The sequence below is a fragment of the Alternaria viburni genome, assembly GCF_023758015.1.
Source record: "Alternaria viburni strain BMP 2772 chromosome Unknown scaffold_17, whole genome shotgun sequence".
Taxonomy (NCBI): Eukaryota; Fungi; Ascomycota; class Dothideomycetes; order Pleosporales; family Pleosporaceae; genus Alternaria; species Alternaria viburni.
In genome coordinates this window covers 662,903-687,868 of record NW_026055786.1, presented here as the reverse complement: position 1 = coordinate 687,868, position 24,966 = coordinate 662,903, and the positions used below count along the sequence as shown (strand labels likewise).

General features: G+C 53.9%; 4 protein-coding genes across 4 annotated transcripts; 2 read left to right on the top strand and 2 right to left on the bottom strand.

The window, feature by feature from the left end:
• Window positions 1-196: 196 nt before the first annotated feature.
• On the bottom strand, window positions 197-6,506 carry J4E79_007854 (uncharacterized protein; the record flags this gene model as incomplete). Its single annotated transcript, XM_049356716.1, has 2 exons — window positions 197-1,281; window positions 1,331-6,506. The coding sequence occupies 2 exons, from the start codon at window positions 6,504-6,506 to the stop codon at window positions 197-199; spliced, it is 6,261 nt and encodes a 2,086-aa protein (XP_049209063.1).
• A 1,254-nt stretch (window positions 6,507-7,760) lies between these two features.
• On the top strand, window positions 7,761-13,442 carry J4E79_007853 (uncharacterized protein; the record flags this gene model as incomplete). Its single annotated transcript, XM_049356715.1, has 3 exons — window positions 7,761-8,280; window positions 8,331-13,279; window positions 13,332-13,442. 3 exons carry the CDS (start codon window positions 7,761-7,763, stop codon window positions 13,440-13,442), a joined length of 5,580 nt encoding a protein of 1,859 aa, XP_049209062.1.
• Window positions 13,443-14,574: 1,132 nt separating this feature from the next.
• Window positions 14,575-15,840, bottom strand: J4E79_007852 (uncharacterized protein; the record flags this gene model as incomplete). The annotated part of the gene is made up of 4 exons (XM_049356714.1): window positions 14,575-14,955; window positions 15,015-15,094; window positions 15,145-15,446; window positions 15,497-15,840. 4 exons carry the CDS (start codon window positions 15,838-15,840, stop codon window positions 14,575-14,577), a joined length of 1,107 nt encoding a protein of 368 aa, XP_049209061.1.
• Window positions 15,841-20,493: 4,653 nt separating this feature from the next.
• Window positions 20,494-24,174, top strand: J4E79_007851 (uncharacterized protein; the record flags this gene model as incomplete). The annotated part of the gene is made up of 1 exon (XM_049356713.1): window positions 20,494-24,174. One exon carries the CDS (start codon window positions 20,494-20,496, stop codon window positions 24,172-24,174), a length of 3,681 nt encoding a protein of 1,226 aa, XP_049209060.1.
• Window positions 24,175-24,966: the final 792 nt, after the last annotated feature.

Genomic DNA, 24,966 nt, shown 5'->3' with positions numbered 1-24,966 from the left:
TCTTTTACTCCTGTCACATATATAGTTTGTGCATGTCTTTTTTGAACGAATGAATTACTAAGTTCTATCATAAGAAGAGCATCGAAGCCTCCAACCTGGATATCAAATGGCCAATCATCTACTTTGTTGAACCGCCAAACGCCCCAATCAAGGAATCTCGTATCTATCTGTCTATTGCATACAATGCCGACTTGCTTTACGCAGCAGCCTCGGCCTTGGTCTCCTCCTTGCCGCTCTCCTCGTACTTCTCCCAGTTGGCCAGGATGTTGCCAATCTTGGGTGAGTTGGTGAGCTTGTACACGTCCTCGAAGTACTCCTTGGTCAACGCGAAGGGCTTCGCAGTTACGTTGGGGATGTACTTTCCGACCAGCTTGCTAGGGTCGATGGATGTCTTGTGGATCTTCTTAAGAAGGAAGGACCTGAAGGGCTTGACACCGGATCGCAAGAAGGTCGAGTGGAAGGGCACGTCAATACCCTTGAGCGGGATGGTAGCGAAGCCACGCTGGAGGTCGAGCGGCTTGGGCTTGGCCTCTGTCTGCTCGGCGCAACCCTTGATAATCTCAACTAGGTGGTTCTTAACTTCCTCTAGCGACAGAGTCTGCATGAGCGCTTGGATGTCGATCTTCTGTTGCTTGAGGTAATTCGTGACGCCAGTAAGGCAGTCGAGGGCGCGGAGGTCACCGGCAGCAACGTACTGCATGTTGGCAATGTTGTAGTTGACAATCTCCAAAAGCCATCCGGTTGTTTCGGCAATGTTTTCAACAACGTATTGAAGTGCTTGCTCGTTGAAGGTCTTCGAAATCCTGCTGGGGTTGACAGCGCACATGGAGTAGTTCGAGCGTCCGGTCTCGTCACGCTCGACGGCGACTTGCATGGTAAGACCACGGTAGAACACTACCGACACCAAGCTCTCAATAGGCATGACCTCAGCCATGGCAGCAAGGGCAGAGTATTCACCAAGAGAGTGTCCAGCGAATGTGCTCTCGACCTGGATCAGACCCTTGGCGCGCATGTCCTCGAACGACGCCTTCTCCATGAGCGTCAGAGCAGGCTGTGTGAATTGAGTCGCTGACAACAGACCAGTCGGCGACCGGTAGGTATACGATGTGGTGTTCTCGTCAATCTCCTTGAAGATCTTCTCAGACTTGATCGAGCCGTCCGCAGCAACAGTCTCGAATGTCATGGACATGTAGTTCTGGCGGATGGCCTTGCCGACTGGGCCACCAAAGTGAATGGTGAGCTCCTTGGGGTTGTTCTTCACGATGTTGGTAATGGCGAAGCCTGTTTTGAATTAGCCAGAGCATGATATAGATGTTTAGTGAAGACTTACCATAGTTGTCCATGAAGTGCTTGTCGGCGCGGTCCCAGACTTCCTTGGCAACGGGGCTGCTGTTGTAAAGCTCCATACCCATGCCTTGCTCTTGCGATCCTTGACCAGTGAAGACGTATGAGGTGGTGGGTTGCTCAACCTCAGCCTCGCCGAGGAGGACCTTATCTTCGGTCTCCTGGTTGCTGACTTCAATCTTGATGATCTTACGACCAGACACCATACCGACGTGCTGAAGCTTGACGTCGAGCATGTCGTCGGGAAGCACCATGCCCACGAGGTTGACGTGGTAGCTCCTAACACGACCGACATTGTTCTCGGCGGCCCAGGTCTCTACCAAGCTTCGGACAGCTGCGCTGGAATACATGCCGTGGGTGATCGTACCAGGTAGGTTGGCGTAGCTAGCAAAGACACGTGAGACGTGAATGGGGTTGTAGTCGCCAGAGACGCGAGCATAGTTCTCGTTGGAAGCAGGTGCCTTGAGCTGAAGCGGTGCCTTGCCGTGAAGTGGGATAGCGTTGTCGAACAGCACTGGCTGATCAACCGCAGCTCCATTGCGCTCCAAGTAGTCGAGGACGGGGTTGCCGTATGCGGTGCCCGAGCTGTATTGCACGGAAGCGATTTGGATCACCTCCTTAGTCGGGAGTTCGAGCAAGACCTCTCCTTGAGTCTCGATGTCAGAGAAGACTGTCTTGTTCTTGTATCGCACGACAGTCTCGAGCTTGAAGAGCAAGGTCTTGTTCAGCAGGTCGATCTCAGGCTCCTCAAAGTTGAACCACTCCTTTGATCGCAGAATGGCCACGTCCTTGCTGGTAGCCAAGTTGAGCTGAATGGGCTTCTCGACCTTCCTCTGGAACGTGTTCTGGAAATCATCATATGCGCCGCGGTAGAGGAATTGACTAGTGACTTCCATCACTGGCTTACCATCGCGGGTGATGGTGCCACAGACCTCTACCATCTTACCAGAGTCCTGGTTGATGACAGCATTGATCTGTGCAGTGGTGTCAAGAACATCGCCCTTCTTCAAGGGCTCAGCGCCAGAGATCATGCGGAACCCGTTGGAAAGATGGACCAACTTGAGAAGGTCACCATCGATTGCGCGAGGGAAGATAGGCTTGGTGATGGCCTTCCAGCCGACAACGATGGCGAAGTCCATGGGGGCGTAAACTTCCTTGCCAGGTCGGTCAACAAAGGCCTCACCCTTGTTTCCGACTGCGTGGACGAAGTCGTTGATGGCCTCACTTGTTACAGTGGCGCGGCCACCATCGAAGCGTGAAGTGACGGACGCATCGAATGGGCATGCCTCATCTCCAAACCAGATCTTGTAGTAGAAGTCCTTGATGCGGTCGTTTCGGGCATCCATGACCTCATGAATAGGCGCGTAGCCTACGTCAGGACGGTAGGTGAAGCGGAAAGGCAATGCGACTGCGTGTCCAATGGCGGTACGCTCCTCGTAGATGTTAAGGAGGATCTCGCTGTCTTTGGTGAGGCTGACTTCGACGGTCTTGATCAACTTGCCGCCGTGGTGCAGCTCCTTGACGATGATGGCAGTCTTGGCAGGCTCGTTGGGGTTCTGGATTTCGACAACCATGCCGGGTGTGGGAGCAAAGACTCGGGAAGTAGGGTTGGTCTGGAAACGCTGACCCTGCACAAAGATGTCGGCTGTGAAGAAAGCGTGTCTCCATGAGTAGCTGGAGCCTGCCAGAAGTTGCAGCCATGAGTGTACCTCTGGCATTGTGGCGTTGGGAGCAGCGGAGAGGCGGTAGATGACCTTGTTCTCAAGCTCCGAGACGGTAAGGCCATCCACTTCTAGACCCTGGGGTGGTGCTAGCAGGTTGCTACCGAAGTACTCAATGACGGGAACCTTGGACTCGTCATCGCCGTAGATGTCGTGCATAAGGAGCTTGATATGACCCTCGTGGACACCATCCAGAATCTCCTTGATGGGCTCGTCAACCTTGGTGGAGTACTTAACAGCCATGGGTCCTTGAAGAATACATGTCCTGCCGACGTCTTGGTCAACGACAGCATCGAGATCCTCAGATTGCCAGAGTGAATCCTTCTTGAAGAAGAATTCAAAGGTCTCATCAAGGACGGGGACGAACGGTACAGGCTTCTGTCCACGACGTTGGCAAAGCAACAGGAAGTGTTGCACATCTTGGGCGCTAATGAGCTGGTTGTCGGCATCGGGGTAAGCCTTGAAGACCTTCTCGAGCATTGGGAAGGGGTCGTTGAGCTCATCGTAGTTTTGGATGAGCGACTCGCTGCTGGCTTTACTGAAACGCTCTTCCAGTCGGCGAATGAAGTCGCCGGTCAAGCGCTTCAAACTCTGGTCGATCCAGCGGGACTGGTGCTTGACATACATGAGGTCTACCATACGTTGGACGACCTCAGTGTAAGTCATGTCTTCCAAGTCAACTGACTCTCCCTTCTTGTTCTTGCCGAACCAGACCTTCTGGAAGTCCTTGTTCAGCTTCTCGATGATGTACTCGCGCATCTTCTTCAGTTCGGGGACACGCTTGGCCTTGTCGAGACTGAAGATCTTCTGGTCCATCTCATGCCAGAAGATGACACCACGAGTGGCAAGCTTGTGGATTGGCTCACCCATCTCAGAGCGAACAGTGATGACACCTCCAGCTGGTCCCTTGTAGGTCTTCTCCCAGTCCTCGTCGTCAAGACCAGGGGCGTCAACGATAGCTTGTTTGGCCATCTTTGATGTGTAGCATTCCTTCGCCGTCATTACGCGACTGCCGAACAAGCAACCGTCATATGGCATGGGTGGGTATCCAAATTTGGTAGACCATTGACCGGTGAGGTATGGGTATGTGTCTTCGGCGCCACCGAAACCGGAACCTGCGACGAGAATCAGGTTCTCACACTTGCGCAGACGGCTGTACATCTGCAGAATGGGCTGATGGAAGTCCTCGAAGGAATGATGACCTCCACCACGACCACCAGTCCATTGCATCAAGACCGGGAAGGTAGGGTTCGCCTTCGCAATGTTAATGGTCTGTTGAATAGCCTCGACGGAACCAGGCTTGAAGGCAATGTGCTTGATGCCAAGGGTCTCGATGTATTCGTTGGCTACTTCAATGGATGGAACACCAGCACCGATGGTAAGACCTTCGATGGGAACACCTTCGGCCCTGAGCTTGGCCAAGAGGGGGATCTGCCAGGCCATAGCGCGAGGATTAACATAGATGAGGTTGACGCTGATACCACGACCAGCAGGAATCGCCTTCTCGACCTTAGTGATAGCTTCGGTCATGGTCTTCTCATTGTAGTAGCCGCCACCGGCAAGTTCGATCTCATAGCCGGCGTTCATGGTCGCTGCAACAAAATCCCATGGAACAGTGCAAGGCGTCATACCAGCCACCATCACTGGAGGCAAACCGAGCATACGACTCATCTTGGTGTCGACGTAGGTTTGGCCAGTAGAAGTCTTGACGAGACGCGGTCCGTGCTCCTTGACCCAGTCGACAGCGTACTTAACAGCATGGTCGAAGTCGCGGTCAAAGATTTCGGGCTTGTAGCCAACTTCGGCGTTCTGTCCGTCGATGGCACCCGCAAGGATAACACGGACACCAGTACCGTCTTTGTTGCGGTTGGTGAGCACTCCGAGACCTGAGATACCACCGGGGCCGAAGTCGAGAATGTGGGTAGCCTTGGGGAAGACGGTTGCCTTCTCCCACTCGACCGAATCGGCAGTGATCATGCTGACAAGTCGAGGCACGATGTTGTCGCTCTCGGTCTCGCGAAGGTCTTGGCCTGTATGTGTGTCATACATGGGGATGCCAAGATCGGCAGTGGAGATCTTGATTGACTTGAGATCATCTTCGAGCTGCTTGGTCGCATCTACCAAATATGGGCTGTGGAAAGGAGCAGTGATGGGTAGGAAGCGGTTGACAAAGCGCACTTTGCGCTCAGTGTAGGGGATTCTCGTTTGGTCCAGGCCAGTCGGGGCCTTGTCCTTGCGCAAACGAAGGTTGAGACCGTACAGAGAGATTGGTGGACCTGTGACTACGAAGTTGCGAGCGCTGTTGACTAGAGAGATGGCAATGTGCCGATCTTGGGGCAAATGGGCATTTGTCGCGTCAATGTGGTCCTGGACTGCTTTTCTTGAGAGATCACGGATGGAAAGCATAGGCGTGGGGACACCCTCGCCGTTCTCATCCGAGTCTTGCAAGACTGTCGGTGCCAGCGAGGTCCTGGGGAAGGCTTGCTGACTCCGCGCACCGATCCAGAAGAGGATCTCAATGGCTTTCTTGGCAGATCGCTCAAAAGATTCCCAATTCTTAGCTTCAGCGATAGCGGCGGCTGTGACGACACCCTGCGAGTGACCGGTTACACCAGACAAGCGGCTGCGTACGTGGCCGGGATGGCTGCCGAGCACTCTGCACGTTACGACGTAGTGTGCAAGCTGAGTCAACCCAATCAAGGGCAAACTGACAGGTGCCGAAACCAGGTAGTCGGTATCGGGTTGTGAGTCTCGGTTGTTGAGCCATCGCATAACATCAAGGCCCTTGGAGTAGAGCTTCTCGGCGCGTGGGTCACGCGACAGGACGAGGAGATGTTGCGCCTCGGCTGCAACAAAGTCCTCGACGAATGAGGGGTAGGTGTTGTAGATTTCGCGGAGTTCATCGAAGTACTCCTCAATGTTGCCCTGGCCGCCCAGGACAGCGTAGATGAAGGCATTCTCGTCGGAAGCCTCGCGGAAGAGAGCGGACTCGTGGTGCTTGATTGGCCTCTCTACCGCCGCGCGAGCAGCGTAGTATGACCGTACCGTGACCAGCTTCTTCTCGGTGATGCCGGGCAGAGATGCAGCCAGCGCGTGCACCTCGTTGCCGCGGAGGAAGGCACGCTCGAATTCGGTAAGAACGAGCTTGAGCACCTCCTCGAAAGAGTCAGGGTCCTCCCCCTCCTCTACCTCCTTCGCGACAAAGCCAAGGTATCGCGCCACCAGCTCCGCCACCGATGATGGCTCATCGTCTAGGGCGAGCTCGTCGGTGGGCTCTGGGAGCGTCGACTTGAACGTGTCCCTCAATTGTTGTGCATTGAAGTGGAGGGCGGTCGGGATGAGGAGGGTGTATTCGAGCGAGCCGTGGGAGAGGATGAGCGGGCGCAGGTTTGCGGCAGAGCGGGGCGTGGAGATGCCCGTCTGCTGGCCGGAACCGTACATGGTGGATGTGGGATTACTGGTGTCCTATAGGAAATGGTAAGCTGAGTGCCTGGGAGAGATGGAGGTGAGTGACGAGCAACGGAAGGCGCGTACCTCGGACAGATTATAGGTGTGGAAGGAGCGACGTGGGCAGGAAGGAGCGTCTGAGCAGTGTGAGCTCTCGTCTGGTATGGCGGGGAAGGAGCGATGCAATCAATGCAATGGCCCGGGCCAAAAGACGTCCGGAAGACAGCTGTCTTGAACTGCTCGCAAGAAAGACTCAATGCGTACCTCTTCACTCAGACAGAAGCTAATCTGGCCGGTGTGCTGGGATAGGGCCCGTACTGCTAGTAATGTGTAGCAGCTCCCTTGCTATGTGCGGTGCGGTGTGCGAGGGGCGTGGAGAGAATACCGCAGGCAGCAGGATTACGAACGGCCCCAGGGTTTAAGAAAAGTAATCAGAAGGGAGTGCTTATGCAATTGGGCGGGGAGGAGGTGAGGAATGGGTCAGAAGCGGTGCGCTGGCGTGGTTATGGTCGCGCCGTCTTGGTCGACTTTTTCGAGAGGAGCTCAGATTTGGCCCGCATATCATGGGTCACTAGCGGCGGCAGGGGTCTGCGGTATGTTCCTACACAAATGCTGGGGCAGAGGCACTCAACAAGTCGCCGCCATGCGCTTATCCGCGCCCACGCAGCTGTTGAGGACACGGTGGGCCGAGTTTCCAAGTTTCCGTGCGAGGCTGGTGCCCACTCGCAAGTCGAACCGCAATCCCCTTCGTGCGGTGGCCGCCTGTTCTTCGCTCGCAAGCCCATCTTCTTCCAGGCGAGATTAGTTCGTTGAGCACCGGCCAAAGCAGTAACGAGCTGCAGTCGCAGGGGTCTGGAATTTTAGTACCGCCAGCCCGAAGCGGGAGAAATCCTCAACGCCCGGCCATATCAACGCCGCGTGCTGCTGTCCAACAAGAGATAAACAGCCAATGCGTTGAGTGTCCTGTTCCTGCAACGCCCGCTGACCCTTCCCTCATTTTTTCGCGAAGAAGAAGAAAGTTTGCGTTCGCGGGGAGCCAACGCACCCCTCCCGGACCCTTGAATCGTCTCTCGTGCTCTCACCGCACTATACACTACCCACCCACCTAATAGCGCGTCTTCTTCCTGGCCGCTCCTCCCTCCCTAGACCCACGATACCCGTCTTCTATTTTGTAATAGAGATACCCTTTGAGCTCCGTTGAGCTTCAACCACCTTCCTTTCCGCCAATTGCTCCCTCAGTCCCTCGCCATGCGTCCCGAGGTCGAGCAGGAGCTCTCGCACACGCTGCTCATTGAGCTGCTCGCATACCAGTTCGCCTCGCCCGTCAGGTGGATCGAGACGCAGGATGTCGTCCTCGGCGAGAAGACGACGGAGCGCATCGTCGAGATCGGCCCCGCAGACACGCTCGGTGTCATGGCGAAGCGCACCCTCGCCAGCAAATACGAAGGACACGATGCGGCGCGGTCGCTGCAGCGTCAGATCCTGTGCTACAACAAGGACGCCAAGGACATCTACTACGATGTAGACCCAATAGAGGAGGAACCAGAGGCTCCCGCGGCGGCCTCATCAGCGCCCTCGTCTGCACCCGCCTCTTCAGCACCTGCCGCCGCCGCCGCAGCCCCTCCACCACCGAGTGCCGGGCCCGCAGCCCAGGTGCCAGATGCCCCCGTCACAGCCACCGACATTCTGCGGACACTGGTGGCCCAGAAGCTGAAGAAGCCGCTCATGGACATTCCGCTGAGCAAGGCCATCAAGGATTTAGTCGGAGGTCCGTCAATTGCACGTCTAGCGTAAAACTGTGACTAACAAGCTTCGCAGGCAAGTCCACGCTCCAGAACGAAATCCTCGGAGACCTGGGCAAGGAGTTTGGCTCAACTCCCGAAAAGCCCGAGGATACCCCTCTCGACGAGCTCGGTGCTTCGATGCAGGCTACCTTCAATGGTCAGCTTGGCAAGCAGTCCTCCTCGCTCATTGCCCGCATGGTATCAGCCAAGATGCCTGGTGGCTTCAACATCACAGCCGTGCGAAAGCACCTCGAGACAAGATGGGGACTGGCCCAAGGGCGACAGGACGGAGTTTTGCTGCTCGCCATCACCAACGAGCCAGCAGCCCGTCTTGCCTCAGAAGCCGACGGCAAGGCCTTCCTCGATGAGCAAGCGAACAAATACGCGGGCATCGCTGGAATCAGCCTGTCTGCTCCTACAGCCGGCGGAGACGCTGGTGGTTCGGGTGGTGGCATGATGATGGACCCCGCGGCGATCGACGCGCTCACAAAGGACCAACGCCAACTGTTCAAGCAGCAGCTTGAGCTTTTCGCGCGATACCTCAAGATTGATCTTCGTGCGGGTGACAAGTCTTTTGTCGACTCACAGAAGGCGCAATCCGCGCTCCAGGCCCAGCTTGACCTCTGGAACACTGAGCACGGCGAATTCTACGCCTCTGGCATTGAGCCCCAATTCACACCCCTCAAGGCGCGCGTCTACGACTCATCGTGGAACTGGGCGCGTCAGGATGCTCTCACTATGTACTACGATATTATCTTTGGCAAGCTGAAGGCTGTCGACCGTGAGATCGTCAGTCGCTGCATCGCAATCATGAACCGATCGAACCCTCTACTGCTCGACTTCATGCAGTACCATATGGATCACTGCCCTACCGAGCGCGGTGAGACATATGAGCTTGCAAAGGAGCTCGGTCAGCAGCTCATCGACAACTGCAAGGAGGTCTTGAACGAGGCTCCGGTCTACAAGGATGTCGCAGTACCCACAGCGCCACACCTAGAGATTGATGCCAAGGGCAACATGAACTACAGGGAAGCGCCAAGAGCGAGCGTTCGCAAGCTTGAGCACTACGTGCGCGAGATGGCTGAGGGCGGGAAGCTGTCCGAGTACGGCAACCGCACCAAGGTCCAGAACGACCTTCAAAGGATCTACAAGCTTATCAAGCAACAACACAAGCTTTCCAAGTCCTCGCAACTCCAGATCAAGAGCCTCTACAGCAATGTCATCCGTTCGTTGTCAATGAACGAAGGACAGATCATGCCTAGCGAGAACGGCAAGGCTGCTAGCGGCAAGAGGGGTCGCAACGGTCGCGTCAACCCTTCTGCTAAGCAGGGCAAGGTCGAGACAATTCCCTTCCTCCATCTCAAGAGAAAGGATGACCATGGCTGGGAGTACAGCAAGAAGCTGACTGGCGTCTACCTGGACTGCTTAGAGGATGCCGCCAAGTCTGGTGTCACTTTCCAGGGCAAGTACGCTCTTATGACGGGCGCTGGTGCCGGCTCTATCGGTGCGCAAGTCCTTCAGGGTCTCATTAGCGGTGGTGCCAAGGTCGTCGTCACAACTTCCAGGTTCTCCCGTGAGGTCACCGAGTACTATCAGTCCATGTACTCGCGATACGGCGCCCGCGGTTCTCAGCTCATTGTTGTGCCTTTCAACCAGGGCAGCAACCAAGATGTTGAGGCTTTGGTCGACTACATCTTCGACACCAAGAAGGGCCTTGGATGGGATCTCGACCTCATCGTTCCTTTCGCTGCTATTCCAGAGAATGGCCGCGAAATTGACAGCATCGACTCCAAGTCTGAGCTCGCTCACCGCATCATGTTGACCAACCTGTTGCGCATGCTCGGCGCTGTCAAGAAGCAAAAGCAAGCTTACGGCTACGAGACCCGCCCAGCACAAGTCATCCTGCCATTGTCACCCAACCACGGAACCTTCGGTAACGATGGTCTTTACTCAGAGTCCAAGATGTCGCTCGAGACACTCTTCTCGAGGTGGCACTCAGAGAGCTGGGGTAACTACCTCACCATCTGTGGTGCCGTCATCGGCTGGACTCGTGGCACTGGTTTGATGGGCGCCAACAACATCGTCGCTGAGGGAATCGAGAAGTACGGTGTACGCACCTTCTCTCAGCAGGAGATGGCCTTCAACTTGCTTGGTCTGATGGCGCCACCGATCGTCAACCTCTGCCAGGTCGAGCCTGTATGGGCTGACCTCAACGGCGGCTTCCAGTACATTCCTAACCTGAAGGACTTGATGACCGACTTGCGGAAGGAACTCACAGAGACGAGCGACATCCGCCGCGCCGTCATCAAGGAGAATGCCATCGAGAACAAGGTCGTCAACGGCGAGGCCAGCGAGGCTCTATACAAGAAGGCCACGATTGAACCACGTGCAAACATGAAGTTCGACTTCCCCACCCTACCTGATTGGGACACAGAGGTCAAGCCTCTCAACGATAACCTTAAGGGTATGGTCGACCTTGAGAAGGTCGTCGTCGTCACTGGTTTCTCTGAAGTCGGTCCTTGGGGTAACTCCAGGACACGCTGGGAGATGGAAGCGTACGGCGAATTCTCCATTGAGGGATGTGTCGAGATGGCTTGGATCATGGGTCTCATCAAGAACCACAACGGTCCTCTCAAGGGCAAGAGCTACTCCGGATGGGTTGACGCCAAGACCAACGAGCCAATCGATGACAAGGATGTCAAGCCCAAGTACGAGAAGTACATTCTCGAGCACGCCGGTATTCGCCTTATCGAGCCCGAGCTCTTCAATGGCTACGATCCCAAGAAGAAGCAGCTTATGCAAGAGATCCAGATTGAGGAGGATCTCGATCCATTCGAGGCTTCCAAGGAACTTGCGGAGGAGTTCAAGAAGGAGCATGGCGACAAGGTTGAGATCTTTGCGATCGAGGAGTCTAGCGAGTACACTGTCCGCATGAAGAAGGGAGCTACACTCCTCCTTCCCAAGGCTCTTCGCTTCGACCGTCTCGTAGCTGGTCAAATCCCGACTGGCTGGGATGCAAAGAAGTACGGTGTGCCCGACGACATCATCTCCCAAGTCGACCCTGTCACACTCTTCGTGCTTGTCTCCACGGCTGAGTGTCTGCTTGCCAGTGGTATCACCGACCCATACGAGTTCTACCAATATGTCCACTTGTCTCAAGTCGGTAACTGCGTCGGTTCCGGTATTGGTGGTACTACCGCCCTTCGAGGAATGTACAAAGACCGTTTCATGGACAAGCCAGTCCAGAAGGATATTCTGCAAGAGTCTTTCATCAACACTATGAGCGCTTGGGTTAACATGTTGCTCATCTCATCCACTGGACCTATCAAGACACCCGTCGGTGCTTGCGCCACCGCTGTTGAGTCTCTCGATATCGGTTACGACACCATCGTCGAAGGAAAGGCCCGTGTCTGCTTCGTTGGTGGTTTCGATGACTTCCAAGAGGAAGGCTCCTACGAATTCGCCAACATGAAGGCCACTAGCAACGCCGAAGACGAATTCGCTCACGGACGTACACCCAAGGAGATGTCGCGCCCCACCACCACAACCCGAAATGGCTTCATGGAATCGCAAGGTTGCGGTATGCAAGTCATCATGGACGCCAAGCTCGCCCTCGACATGGGAGTCCCCATCTACGGCATCCTCGGCTTCACGGCCACAGCAACCGACAAGATTGGTCGTTCCGTCCCTGCTCCAGGAAAGGGTGTATTGACCACCGCACGAGAGAACCCGTCCAAGTTCCCATCTCCTCTTCTTGACATCAAGTACAGGAGGAGACAGATGGACCTCCGCCGCAAGCAGATCAAGCAGTGGCAGGAGTCGGAAGTCCTCTACCTCCAGGAGGAAGTCGCGGCGATGAAGGACGCTACTGGCGAGGACTTCGACGAGGCTGCCTATCTCGAGGAGCGTGCTGCTAACATCGAGATGGAAGCCAAGCGACAAGAGAAGGACGCGCTCAACAGTCTCGGTAACAGCTTCTGGAAGCAAGACTCACGCATCGCTCCTCTTCGTGGTGCACTTGCTACCTGGGGCCTTACCATTGACGATCTCGATGTTGCTTCTTTCCACGGTACCTCCACTGTTGCGAACGACAAGAACGAGTCCGATGTTATCAACCACCAGATGCGCCACCTCGGCCGTAAGAAGGGCAATGCGCTGCTTGGTATCTGGCAGAAGTACCTCACCGGTCACCCCAAGGGTGCTGCCGGTGCCTGGATGTTCAACGGTTGCTTGCAGGTGCTCAACACTGGTCTCGTACCTGGCAACCGCAACGCCGATAACGTCGACAAGATCATGGAGCAATACGACTACATCGTCTACCCGTCGCAGGCCATCCAGACCGATGGTATCAAGGCCTTCTCCGTTACTTCATTCGGTTTCGGACAGAAGGGAACCCAAGCTATCGGTATTCACCCCAAGTACCTGTTCGCCGCTCTTGAGCACCACCAATTCGCTGCCTACAAGCAAAAGGTTGAAGCTCGCCAAAAGAGGGCATACCGATACTTCCATGATGGTCTCATCAACAACACCATGTTCCGTGCCAAGGACAAGGCGCCGTACGAGGACGAGAAGATGCAAGAGGTCTTCCTCAACCCGCAAGCGCGTGTCACCATGAACAAGAAGACCTCGACATACAGCTATGCGAAGACCCCTGCACCCAAGAAGGACAAGAAGGCACAGGAGACGATGAAGATGGTTGAGCAGCTCACTCAAGCCACAGCTTCCGCCAACAGCAAGGTTGGTGTCGATGTTGAGAGCATCAGTGCACTCAACATTGAGAACGAGACCTTCATCGAGCGCAACTTCACCGAGAAGGAGATTGCATACTGCCAAAAGGCACCAAACCCACAAGCCAGCTTCACAGGCAAGTGGTCAGCGAAGGAGGCTGTATTCAAGTCTCTCGGTGTCAAGGGTGAAGGCGCCGGCGCTCCGCTGAAGGATATCGAGATCATCAACGATGAGTCTGGCGCACCAACTGTTCAGGTATGTTCCTTTCATTACTCAGTGTTAAGATCAGTCGCTAACATTCACACAGCTCTACGGCAAAGCCGACGAAGAAGCCAAGCGCGTAGGTGTCAAGAACATCAACATCAGCATCAGCCACTCCGACGACCAGGCCGTTTCCGTCGCCATCGCGCAATGTTAAATATACGTGTCAACACACCGGCGGGCGATGTCCCTCAATATTCACGAAGATTAGATGCATGGTAGTATAGTTGGAGAAGGAACATTATTCCCCTACATGGCGTGTTTGGGTCCCCAGGCGCATCAAGATTAGATATGTTACATGCTTCGCAAGAGAGATTTATGTATTGTAATGCAACAAAAACATGTTCAAACAAAATATATTCACCAAGAGATGCCATTCGCATAATGACGATAACATCCATGCCAATGACGCTGTATCTTCGACTTCCTCCTTCATCCTACCCATCCTACACTCCATCTCCTTATCTCCCTATCTCCCGAACATCCCGAGATAACCTCAACAGATAAACCCTCTTCCACATAAACGGTACATCATGCATATTGTTGAGCTCTGGTTACACCTACTAAGACTTCTTGGTAGCCCCGCTGTTAGCCGTTTTACGCGGCAGGCGGTTCCCTTCATGCAGTTGAGGCTGACCTGCAGCGGGTAGCTGCATGGGCTTACGTAGCATGCAGGTTGTTGAGTAGGGGTTGGGAAGACCGTTGCTGCCGTTGAGAACGTGGGAATCTGGGAACGTGGGGTGGGGTTGTTTAGTCTGATGGCGAGGTGACGTTGCGGATGGGGGTAAGGGTGGGCTAGAAGGAAGCGTGTATGTGTATGCAGGAGTGGTCTGTGGTACGCTTGCCCTCGTAGTGGATGTTGCGTTCACGGGTTTTGTATGACGTATCGTGGCTTTGGTCTTGATATAAGATTCTGCGTACACGCGCTTGTTGCTGCTCAGTTGATATATGTCTGATGTCTGTCAATTTCTTCCACTTTATGCATCTTGCGTAAGATGCTTGAAGACACGTGTAGAGGCAATTGCATTATTTGAGTGTTGCTGATGAGAGAATTTGCTTTGGTAATCCGTTATGTTATCGTGAGATAGATTCAGACACAGATGAGCTAGCAAATGTGAAAGGCAAAGTCCGTTTTGAGTCACATCGTTTGCTACCTTGTGGACACGTACTTCTTCCACTATTTCTCAGTATGACCAGATGTTTTCTGTAAAGCTGTCCCCACATAGCCGCTCGAAGCTATATGCAGCGGTCGAAGACATTGCGACGGCAGTGGATGACCCCGTCGCACCTCACGCTTCACCCTTGTCATCCCAAGCATATACCTTCTTAACCCACGCGATATCCTGCGCAGACGGATGCAAGTTCGGCGTCATCTTCGTAACCCCTTGGCTGTGATCCTCAAAGTTCTTGTACTGTTGAATCGGGCATTCAGCCGTATCTTCCTCGCCGCTGTAGAGCTCACACTTCTCTGGCTTACCCCCAATGGCGCTGGGATAATGCATAATGCTTTCGGAGTCGTATTTGTCGAAGGTAAACAGAGGGAGATAGAGCTCGGCCATGCCTTTGACCCAATCTCTGCATGCACAATTGTTGCGTAGCGCTACTCTGAGTGAGGTGCATACGTTTTCTCGGGTTACTCGAGAGCTCTTTTCGTGGGCGCGCTTGTAACACTGCTTAGCGTTAGTAACGATTGTGTTCGTTTTGGCGGCCTGATGAATGTAATACTTACCTCTTCGAAGTCGCCGATTTTCTCGGGTTTGACCACGATGTAGTCGTCTCGATCACTACGCTGATGTTCGTGCGCCATACCTGCCTTTTGTTAGCCCATGTCGGTAGCTTACTCGTAGATGAATACTAACCCATGACATGACCCAGTTCGTGCATAGCCGCCCACTCCACATTCACAAGACGACCGCTTTCCGGGCCGTTCAGTTGGTTCCTCCAAGGACTCTTCTGGTCAACCGCTAGACCTGCGTTGGCCGTCCAACCGGTTTCTCCCTTTCCCACCTGGATCGTCAAGGTCTCGTGAGGCAGATCTGGGTTCCAATGGAAGAAGTCGGTTTCGCTTTTCTTGTAACAGATCACTGGTTTTCCTTCACTGTCCACCCACTCTTCGAAACTGATAGCGTGACCGGATTCCTTTCCTGGATTGCCAAGATAACTAAGGGCGCATCAGTCCACGATCAAAGGTCGCACTGGATATACACGTACGTCATCCACGATTGTATGGCGGCCTCGATAACTTCGTGCATCGACTCGCGTTCTTTTTCGTCGAAGTAGCAGTAAGGGATAACAGCAATGTTTTCTGAGTTGCGAGGCCACTTCAACGGCGCCTTACCGATGGGGCCACCAAAATGATCCACAGCACCTTGGCCGTCGCCGTCGAGATCGTCGCCAATCTCGTCGAGATACTGCGCCCAGCTCGTGGCCTGCGACCCGTTGGCGAGGTAGGGGAGGGGAGGACCACAGCTGAAGACATAGTCGGAATCTGGTTTATGCTTAATTGTAGCTGCAGTAGCAATGGCTGCGAGGGGTAAGAGGTGACCGAACAACATCTAGGGAATTGCAGACCGAGTGATGTGTAAAAGTGGAGGTAGGAAGTGTAAGGAACATTGGTGAGTAAAGCAAGGGCAATTTTTCCGAAAAGCGAGCTCTCGAGGACTTTGCGAGTGAACAAGGCCCAGCAAGCGAGAAACCGGCAACAAAGTAGTGAAGGTGAGAGTGAGAGCTTGTAGTGACGTAGCTCCACACCAGCCGGTAGGAACTCGCACACATCCCAGCAGAACTATTGAACACCCACTTCCAGCGAGGGACAGCGACAAGTAATCCAGAAGCTTGCATTGCGTTAAGAACTTGCCAACTTTGGCTTTCGTACTAATGTAGACTGCAGAGTATTCGGCTTCTTCATTGTATTGGTGCTCGTTATACTCGTGTGTGAACTATACAAAGCTTCGAAAATTAGAACGTCAGAGCATTCCTTGCTCGTCATGTTCGCGATAGACATATAAAGAAAGCTGTCGGCACAAGCTAGCCGCGATTTTTGAAATTGACTTCGAGGTATTCAAGACCAAAGTAAGGCAGCGTTTTCCCGTTAACGCGATAGGCAGCGATAGCTACAGATATGACTGGATATGGGATCCTCATACATCGCGGACAGTCCGTATCCCAGGTCACCGCGAGTGAAGCAACTTGGTAACCCCGTACGAGAGGTCAGTATCGTGGTTATATGAAATTTGCGAATTGAAGCAGAAGCTGGTGTGCAAGCTCGAAGAGCGGAAGTCGAGAGCGTATACACGTAGCTTGGAGATCGTTCTTTCTTGAAGTTCTCAACCGCACAGGAATGATAGAGTAGACTGCTATAATCCGGATAACCCAAACCCCTCTCGGCGGACTCTGGGCATCAGTTTGTCATCGGTCACGCCATGTGATCATCACACACAGGAGCGCGTTACTTAGATTGTGATCAATCAAGGTCTCCGCACTGGCACAGCAAGACCCTGCTCAGCGAAGGGTGTTGTCCGGATGATCGGCGGAAATTAAACAGCTTTGTCATCTCGGTCTCCGCGGCAAGGATATACTTTCGAAGTTTCGATTTATCTACGGATCGATCGCGAGGTGCTGCCGGAGCCTTGGAAACAGAGCAGAATTTGCATTATCAATTTCCCGCGTCTTCTTGGCAGCAAACGGTTTTTTCGTGACTGGAGAATACGTAAGATGATGGTGACGTCGACGACGCCAACGAGAGTTGCAGCGTTCCTTGCAAGTCTGGAGGTCCGGATGACTGGACATACTGCTTACCCCTCAGACAAACTCTATGTATATATGGAAACTCGTCAAGGGTTCAAGTTTTCAAAGAAATGCGGAAGGGTGAGATTTTGGAGTTTGTCGTTATATTCGACAGGCCACAGCCTGATAAACCTGACCCGCTGTCACAATAACGGCTGTGCTGGTTTGCAGCGATGATGCTTGGGTAGTGGGACTTGCAAGAGTGTGTATGGCTGCTCGGACCGCAGTGAGGCGTTCGTCGGACATGTGTACGGAAGCATGAAACAATCGTGGGGTCGGTTAGCAGGGCGGTGCCTGGGCCAGATCTGAAACCTGATCAGGTGGTGGGCAAAAGTACCAGCGCGTGGGCGTCTGTCAACATGGCGCTGAAGAGGATACATGTAAATACCGTGGGCGCGTCCCTGTCGCGTGTGACGGGACGGTGTTAAAAATAATCTTTAATTATTTATAGGTTTCTGTATAAACAAAAGACTTATAAATTAGTTAGAAAAGAGTTCTTTAAATAGAGTTATTAATGTTCTAAAGAGGTTATAGGCTTAAAAAAGTTACTATTTTATAGGTAGTATATCTAGGTAGTATGTACTATAGTACTCTAAATATAAAATATCTTATAAGTAAAGCTACTACTTATAATAGATGTATTAAAAAAAAACTTTTAGCTCTAAGAAAATAATATATCTAATAATAAAATATAAAGCTAAGATATCTAAATTAATAAAATCTCTACGCTTAGCTCTAATATTTAGCTAACTTTCTTAATATAGTATAGTATAAACTAAAGTTCTAAGTATAATAAACGCTATTATAATACGTACTATAGATATCTATAAATTTAATAGACTTATAGATAAAATATAAAAAGTCTAACTCTATTATTAAGATACTAAATTACTTTTAGAGTAATTTACTAAACAAGGTAAAAGCTTTATATAGAACTTAATAAATAGAAGCTAATAATATTATAGATAATATAGTAGTAGTAGCTTAGTTAAAAGGCAAGAAATAAGCTCTAGCTAAGCTCTAGAACTAGATTAAAGACAATAAAAGAAAGAAAGTCCTAGATAGTAATAAGCCTAGCTTTATAAAGGCGCTTAAACGTTACAGCAATAACTAGGTTATTAAGAAGATGTTAGCGTACAAGTAGGTAGTATTAGGTTCCTATACTAACGCGGTAATTAAGTAAGCACAAGTAACAGGTGCTAGGTAGAACGGGCGGCGTTGATGTAATTAAATTATTCATCAATAAACGGGACGGTGTTAGCGAATGAGATACTGCTGTCTCACAGGGCTGGAGTGGCGCCGATCCTACAGCAATTTCGCGGACGGGCTGGAGATGATCATCCTCAGCGTACAACGGCAGGCGGCGGGTGAGGGGCAATTTGCTTACCTCGTGGCACCGATGCAATCGATTAGGCCCAGCCCGGGCTATTCATTTCGGAATCCAGGTTGAAACTTGCTGAGAACTTAGTATGCAGAAGCTCTCGGACTGACTGTGGCGGTTGCGTATGCAGGAAGAGGATGCAGGTATCTGCAGTAAGCTCAGTAAGGACTGAATTACAGCACAGCCGGCTGGCCTTATTCGCCGACGGCGAGGCATTCACTCTGCCGGCATTTAGTCTGCCGATGCGAGTCCAACGTTCCGAACAGAAGGGGAAGGATGGCCGTTCGGATCAGCTGCCAGGGGCGGCCTGACGGTAGACAGACGGCCACGCGGGAGATGACACGACAGTTGGACCAGGTCTCCGGATGCGAGTCTGGCCGGGCCCCGTATCGCGAAAACACAAGACCAATTGAATCCTGCTCCTCGAGAGTCGATCAAGAGTACATGTTGGAACTTCGGAGTGTTGGAGCATAGTTTTGCGCTTACCGTAGTACATGGAAAGGGGAGGTATGACAGCGCCAGGCGGTTAGGCCAGGGGAACACAGCGAAAGGCCACCGGGACCATGACTAGGACGCTGGGTGATTCGCTCGCTTCACTGTACGTCCCGAGGTTAGCGGCTTCAGGTACGCGATGGGCGTTTGGTACTTCTGGATCGTCTCCCCGCATACTTTGGCTACCCATGTGTGAGGTGAGTGATTGGGCAGAAGGCGGAGTCGACGCTGCAGCGCTGACGGGCGGAGAGGCAAAGCTGACGATGCGTCGTGGCGCGACGAGAAAAGCAAGTCGCGGGCGCGGTGATATCGAGGATGCAGGGATGGACCAGCCCCTCCCGACGCCTGCAAGGTACCGCTCAGGGCAGGGCGCTGATTGGGCGGGGTGCTAGCGGAGCGCGATGTCCCTCGCAGTGTTCATGATACTTTTTGTCGTTGCGGCAGCTGCAAAGGGCGGGCCAAGGGCTATCATAAGGTCGTGCGTCGTGGTTTTCAGACTGTGGGGGGAGGCAAAGTTTGTTATTGCAAAAGGAAGGCATGACTCTGCGACGCGAGTGACGAGGCAGGAGCGACGTGTGACGCGGAAGGAGCATGTCTGACGAGCTGCGAGGCAGCGGCGAGGCAGCAGAGGGCGCTAGCAAATGCCGTTGGATCGCGTCGACGCCTCGTCGTCGACTCTGTCGCGCTGCCAGTCGCCCGCATCCCCTGGGACGGCGCGGGTTTGGGCTCAGCGGCGCAATACTGCAACTGGCCGTCCGACCTCAGTCAGCCTATCGAGCGGATATTGGCCCGCGCTCTATGGCTTCTCTGCTCCCTGCACCGCGACGCCCATGCGCGACGCGGAAATGAGGCTAGTGGAAATTGATCCTTGTCCCATGTGCGAGTGCTTGTCACTCCCCCAGAGGCCCAAAGAGTGCATACCCACGTCGACCCGCTCCTCGAAGCCTCTTTTCGGTCGGGAGATCTGCTCTCTGCATTCTTTTCTACCACCACGCCAGCACTCCGCAGCGCGCGTGCATTCACTCCTTCACCTGTTTGCTGCCAGCTACTCACGCTCCTTAACCTTTGCCATAATCTATTGTTTTGTACTTTTTGCCGCCAACCGAGCCATCCAGAGTCGAGCGCGCCCGATCCCGCCTGCAATCGCTGCACGCCTTCCTTTTCACCTCCAGCTCGCTCATCCCTCGCCTCTTGCCGACATTACTTTCCACTGTGCCCAGGACACACTTTCGAAAAAGACAGCCCGTGACCGCCCCATTGTTGTTTTTGGCCCCGCTACATGTTCGCGATTGCTCTTTCCTCCCAGCCCGAGTCGCCTTGCTCTCACCTTCCCCACTCCTCGCTCGAGTGCGCCTGCCCGCTCACCCCAGCGACACGACAGTCGAGATTGGTCAGCGCACAGTCGTCGCTATAATCCGGTCTAATCACTTTCGCCAGTAAGACTACACTCCTCCCCATCCCCATTGCCAAGGCGCCCTCCCATTGCCTCTCGCCCACTCCGGATGCAATGCGGCGTACTTATACGTTTGCTAATAACTGCCAGACCATCATGAACCGCTGGTTGAACAGGAAGAAGGATGGCGCCGAGGACGCGGCCGCCGCCCCAAAGAAGACGAAGAAGGGCAAGAAGGGTCAGGAAGAGCCCAAACCAGAGTTCGATCTCAACTTCGCGTTGCCTAAAGCAGATGACTTCCGGACAAGTCTGATCATGCCTGGCCTGTCCACCCGCTTCAGCATGTTGAGAGAGCAGGACGACCCAGACTCCAAGATTGGCAAGGCCAGCGACGACAGTGTACTACAACCGAAACGCCAATCGCGGCTCCACGAGTTTGGCTTCGTTCCAGGGGGTCTTTCCGATATAGCTGAAGTCTCCTCGCTCAATGGCTCCATTCGACCGCCCTTCGCAAGCGAACGGACCAATTCCTTCGACAGCAGTAGAGATGACGACGGCTCTGGTAGCGTTATGAGCAGAGCTAGACCCGGCGAGGGCAACGTCTTGTTCGGTGGACGACAAAAGATCTACATGATCTCTAATACAAACGCCAAGGGCACCGGACGGACACTCTACGACGACGATGTTAATATGTCAGCATACCAACGGCTCAGACAAGAGGAGAAGGACAGGCTGAGGCAGCAGTCGGATTATGAAGACGGCCAGAACTCTGAGCCGTCCAGCCCTACTGAGCTCAGCCGTAAGAGGGAGACTTCGTCATCCACCAACTCAGGCACATTGAACACCCGCACATCCACAGCCGCGACTTCAATAGCGTCACAGGGCACCAACTCGGTATCAGCCTCCTCGCCGGCGTTTCCCCCAGCAGGTGCCCCGATGACATCTCCAGATCTAGGCCGATCGACGACGAAACGGAGACTCTACGACCAAGGGCTGGACCAGCAAATCCAGGAACAACAGTCCTCAGCTATGAACCGTCTCAACTCCATACAGCGCGCACGTGCGCCAACCGGACGATCAACGCCACCGATTCCTATATCTCAGGCACGTTCTGCTACCAACCTGAATGACCGGTTCGCTCGGGGACCACCCGCCTTCCGCTCAGACAGCCCAAACGCGCTTGGATACCCCGGCATAAGCCGGAACAACTCCTCCGGCGCGTCGAGCCCCGTCCTCGCCCGCCCGCAGTCGCCTGCATTGACAAGTCCCGTCATCAGTGACAGTGAAGAAGCTCATACCCTCAATGCTGCACTTCAGCCCAACGATCGGGGCAAAGCGACTGCCATGGGTGCTTTCAACAAACCCAAGGCGGCGTTCAGCGAGGAGCAGTATGCAGAGCGCTTGCGCCATATGCAGCAGGACCGAGAAGGGCGCTCAACACCACCTCAAAAGGCCGAGAGGTCCCCGCCTCGTAAGCCCACTTTGAGAGAGCGTGCAGAGCAGCAAAGGCGTAAGCGAGCTGAAAGTGACGCAAACGAACGGTCAAGCTCTGAATCAACTGCTGAACCAGCTCAAGCACCCTCTGCCTTCTCCAGGTTTCAAGCTGCTGCCAGTCAGATGAGAACCGCAGGCCCAGGTACCCCGACTTCGCCACCGACCCAGCGCCTCCCAGCCATTCCACGCCAACCAGCAGCGTCTCCAGACAATTGCAACAAGGCCACCTTCTTCAGTTCCCCAGATTCCAGCGAAGCAGAAGATGAAGCTCCCAGGCCGCCGACCACGCGCGCGGCAGAGCCCACTCGTCGATTTGACAATCTCCCCGTAGCAACCGGACCCGCACCCTCAATGTTCGAGCATCCCGCATTCCGCTCGCGGACAACATCGGAGGAAGAGGTTTCTCCGAATGGCCCTCCTTCGTACAGCCCTGCTCTTACCCAAGAGGCGTCTCCACGCCCCGACGAGACAGTGAAATTGGACGGTACCGAGGTTGACTCACCAACACTGGGTCCTGAGAGCAGCGGACTGAGTGGAATGATTAGGCAGCATCTTCGCAACGTCAGCAATGTTTCTTCCAACTATGGTGAGCCAGGTCCTCCAATGATGAGCCCACCTATGGGGCTCGCCATTCATACACAAGGGTCTGGCTTCCAGCGCCGCCAACCGGGGTCGGAATCGGCTACCCCAGCTCCCTCAACATACAGCCACTCTAACCCATGGGATCTGGACGACATTGACAACCCCTACCGCGATGAACTCGTCAAGATGAACTCTGACGAGCAGGCCAACGGACAAAACGCCACACCACTGATCATGAGCGCAACCGAACCAAACCCTGCAGCTCCCTGGGATCTTACTCCGCGAAGGGCCCATGAGCGTGTCGCGAGCAACGAGACAGAGGCCGACCATGAAGCTTTCCAACGAGACCTCGCTCACAGGCAGCGCTTGATACAGGAGAATCTCCGTGCTAAGGCCGAAGGCCGTTCAACAAGTCCAGCACCAGCACCCGCGGGCCCATCCAACGGACTGAAGACAGCTTTGAACATGCTCCGTGCAAAGTCGAGCCGTGAATCCTTTGCTACAGTTGATGTTTCCAACAAATCAGTAAGGAAGCTTGCTCTTGGAGGAAGTTCAGCGAATGTCAGCAGCACCTCGCTCGTAGGCCTTCAGGGTGATATGCCAGCGCTGCGGCCAAAGCAGTCCCGAGTATTGCAGCAAAGTGAACAAGACGCACAGCGGGAGCACGAGAATCGCCAACGATCGGCAACCGAGAGCAGCCGCACTGGTCGTCCATCGGGTAGATCTCCACAGGCATCGACCAGAAGCTCCACGCGAGAGCGCTCGAGCTCTGGAACATCGTCAGGCCGTTCCCGGAGTCGCCATGATCAATACCGCGATGACCTGGACCAGGCTATGGCAGATGGCACCCGCGGCGCGTATCCTGCAAACACAATGCCATCAATGCCTGGATACTCTGCTCACCCCACGCCTCCACTTCCTTCTGAGAGGCCATCGCTGGATTCCCAAGGTCGCATGCGATCGCGCAGCAACAGCAAGACTGCCGCGGCGAACTACTTCGAGTCGAAGCATCTGCACCCTATTCAGACTAACGCTGGACCGGGTCAGAACACTCGTCTGCCTCCTGGAGGGAAATTCTCCCCGGGAATCCCTATTTCGCCCCGGCCTTCACCAGGCGGCTTCAGCGGTGCCAACGGCAATGGCTTCTCGCACCCAACATCTCCAGTGCCTCCGTTCTCTGCCAATCACACCCCTCCTGTCTCAAACCCCACTACACCCAACGCTGCCGCGTTCAACCCAAGTACCGTGCAGCCGTTGACCAAGACTGGAGTGCTACGAAAGAAGTCCATCGCGAAGTCGGAGATCTCGGAGCCGGTGTTCCTTTCCACAACGTCTTCGATTGACACCATCAATCTCCCAGCTGGTGCTTCTCTGAAGAATGGCATGGAAAACAACGCTCCCCCTGTTCCTCCAATCAACCCTATGAGGCGACGTTTCGGATTTGGCCGCGGTGAAAGCCAAAGCCAAAGCCCAACGGGACCATCACCGTATGATCCTGCTGTGCAGCATGGAATGGATGGACCTCGAGCCCCTTACGCTGAACCACTCCGCACCAACTCGTCCGACGCAGTGATGAATCAATCGCAGCAACCAAAGGGCAGACTGCGGAAGGCGTCGAGTGAAGGCAGGAGCCTGCGCGGAGACGCACAAAGCCAAATGGGACCCTCGCCAGCAATGCCTCAAAACGGCTTCACCGGACGCAATGGGTCACCTCCACGTCCTGCCAACGGTCAACAGCCCATGGAGGGTGGCATGTTCTAAACAGCACCTCAGCTATACGAGCTTTTGCTCTGTCAGCACCTCAACACTCGTGATCAAAAGCGATCCTTTTTCAATCTTTGGTACATTTGGAAATCTCTTTTCTTTTCTGTATGTCTACTTTCGGTCCACGGATCGCCGTGTCTGCGATCACGGCCTTTTCTTTCCTTAATCTCTTTCGGCTTCCGGCTTAGCAATATACCTCCCCGTTCTGCGACTGCGACTTCTCTTTGCAAAGATCTCATTTTACGATCAACGATAGGGTTCTGGCTAGATTACAACCTTCACCGGGCTGGACACGGTGTTTCTGGAGGTTAGCAATAGCATCACACAAGTTTGAGTACATTCAGTAAGAGTCAGGTTCGGGAGGATTGCATGTTTATCGGAGTCTTCATGTACTGCTAGTCACTACAGCCTTTTCATAGGCTCACGGTTCAGCTCGTGCTGCCAGACTCGCGTCAACCAATTCGTGGTGTTGAATACAATCAATTGCCTCATACAACAGATCATATGCACAGAGTTCACTCCGCCAGCACTGATTCGAAACCAATCGCATCATCACTGTTAGACCTCAGCAGCCAGCGGCGACTGTTGGACGTGGGACAACGGTCGCAATATGTCTGAAACCCCCGCGCGCGTTGTTTGGACTGATTATGTACCGTGCCGCGTTTCCGGTTTCATCGCTGCCGAATGCATGCAGCGTCAACGGCGTTGACACCTTTACATGCAGAAAAGCATGATTTCGTCACCATGCAAAAGGAATATGAGACGACATTGCCCATGTGCATAGGCGAG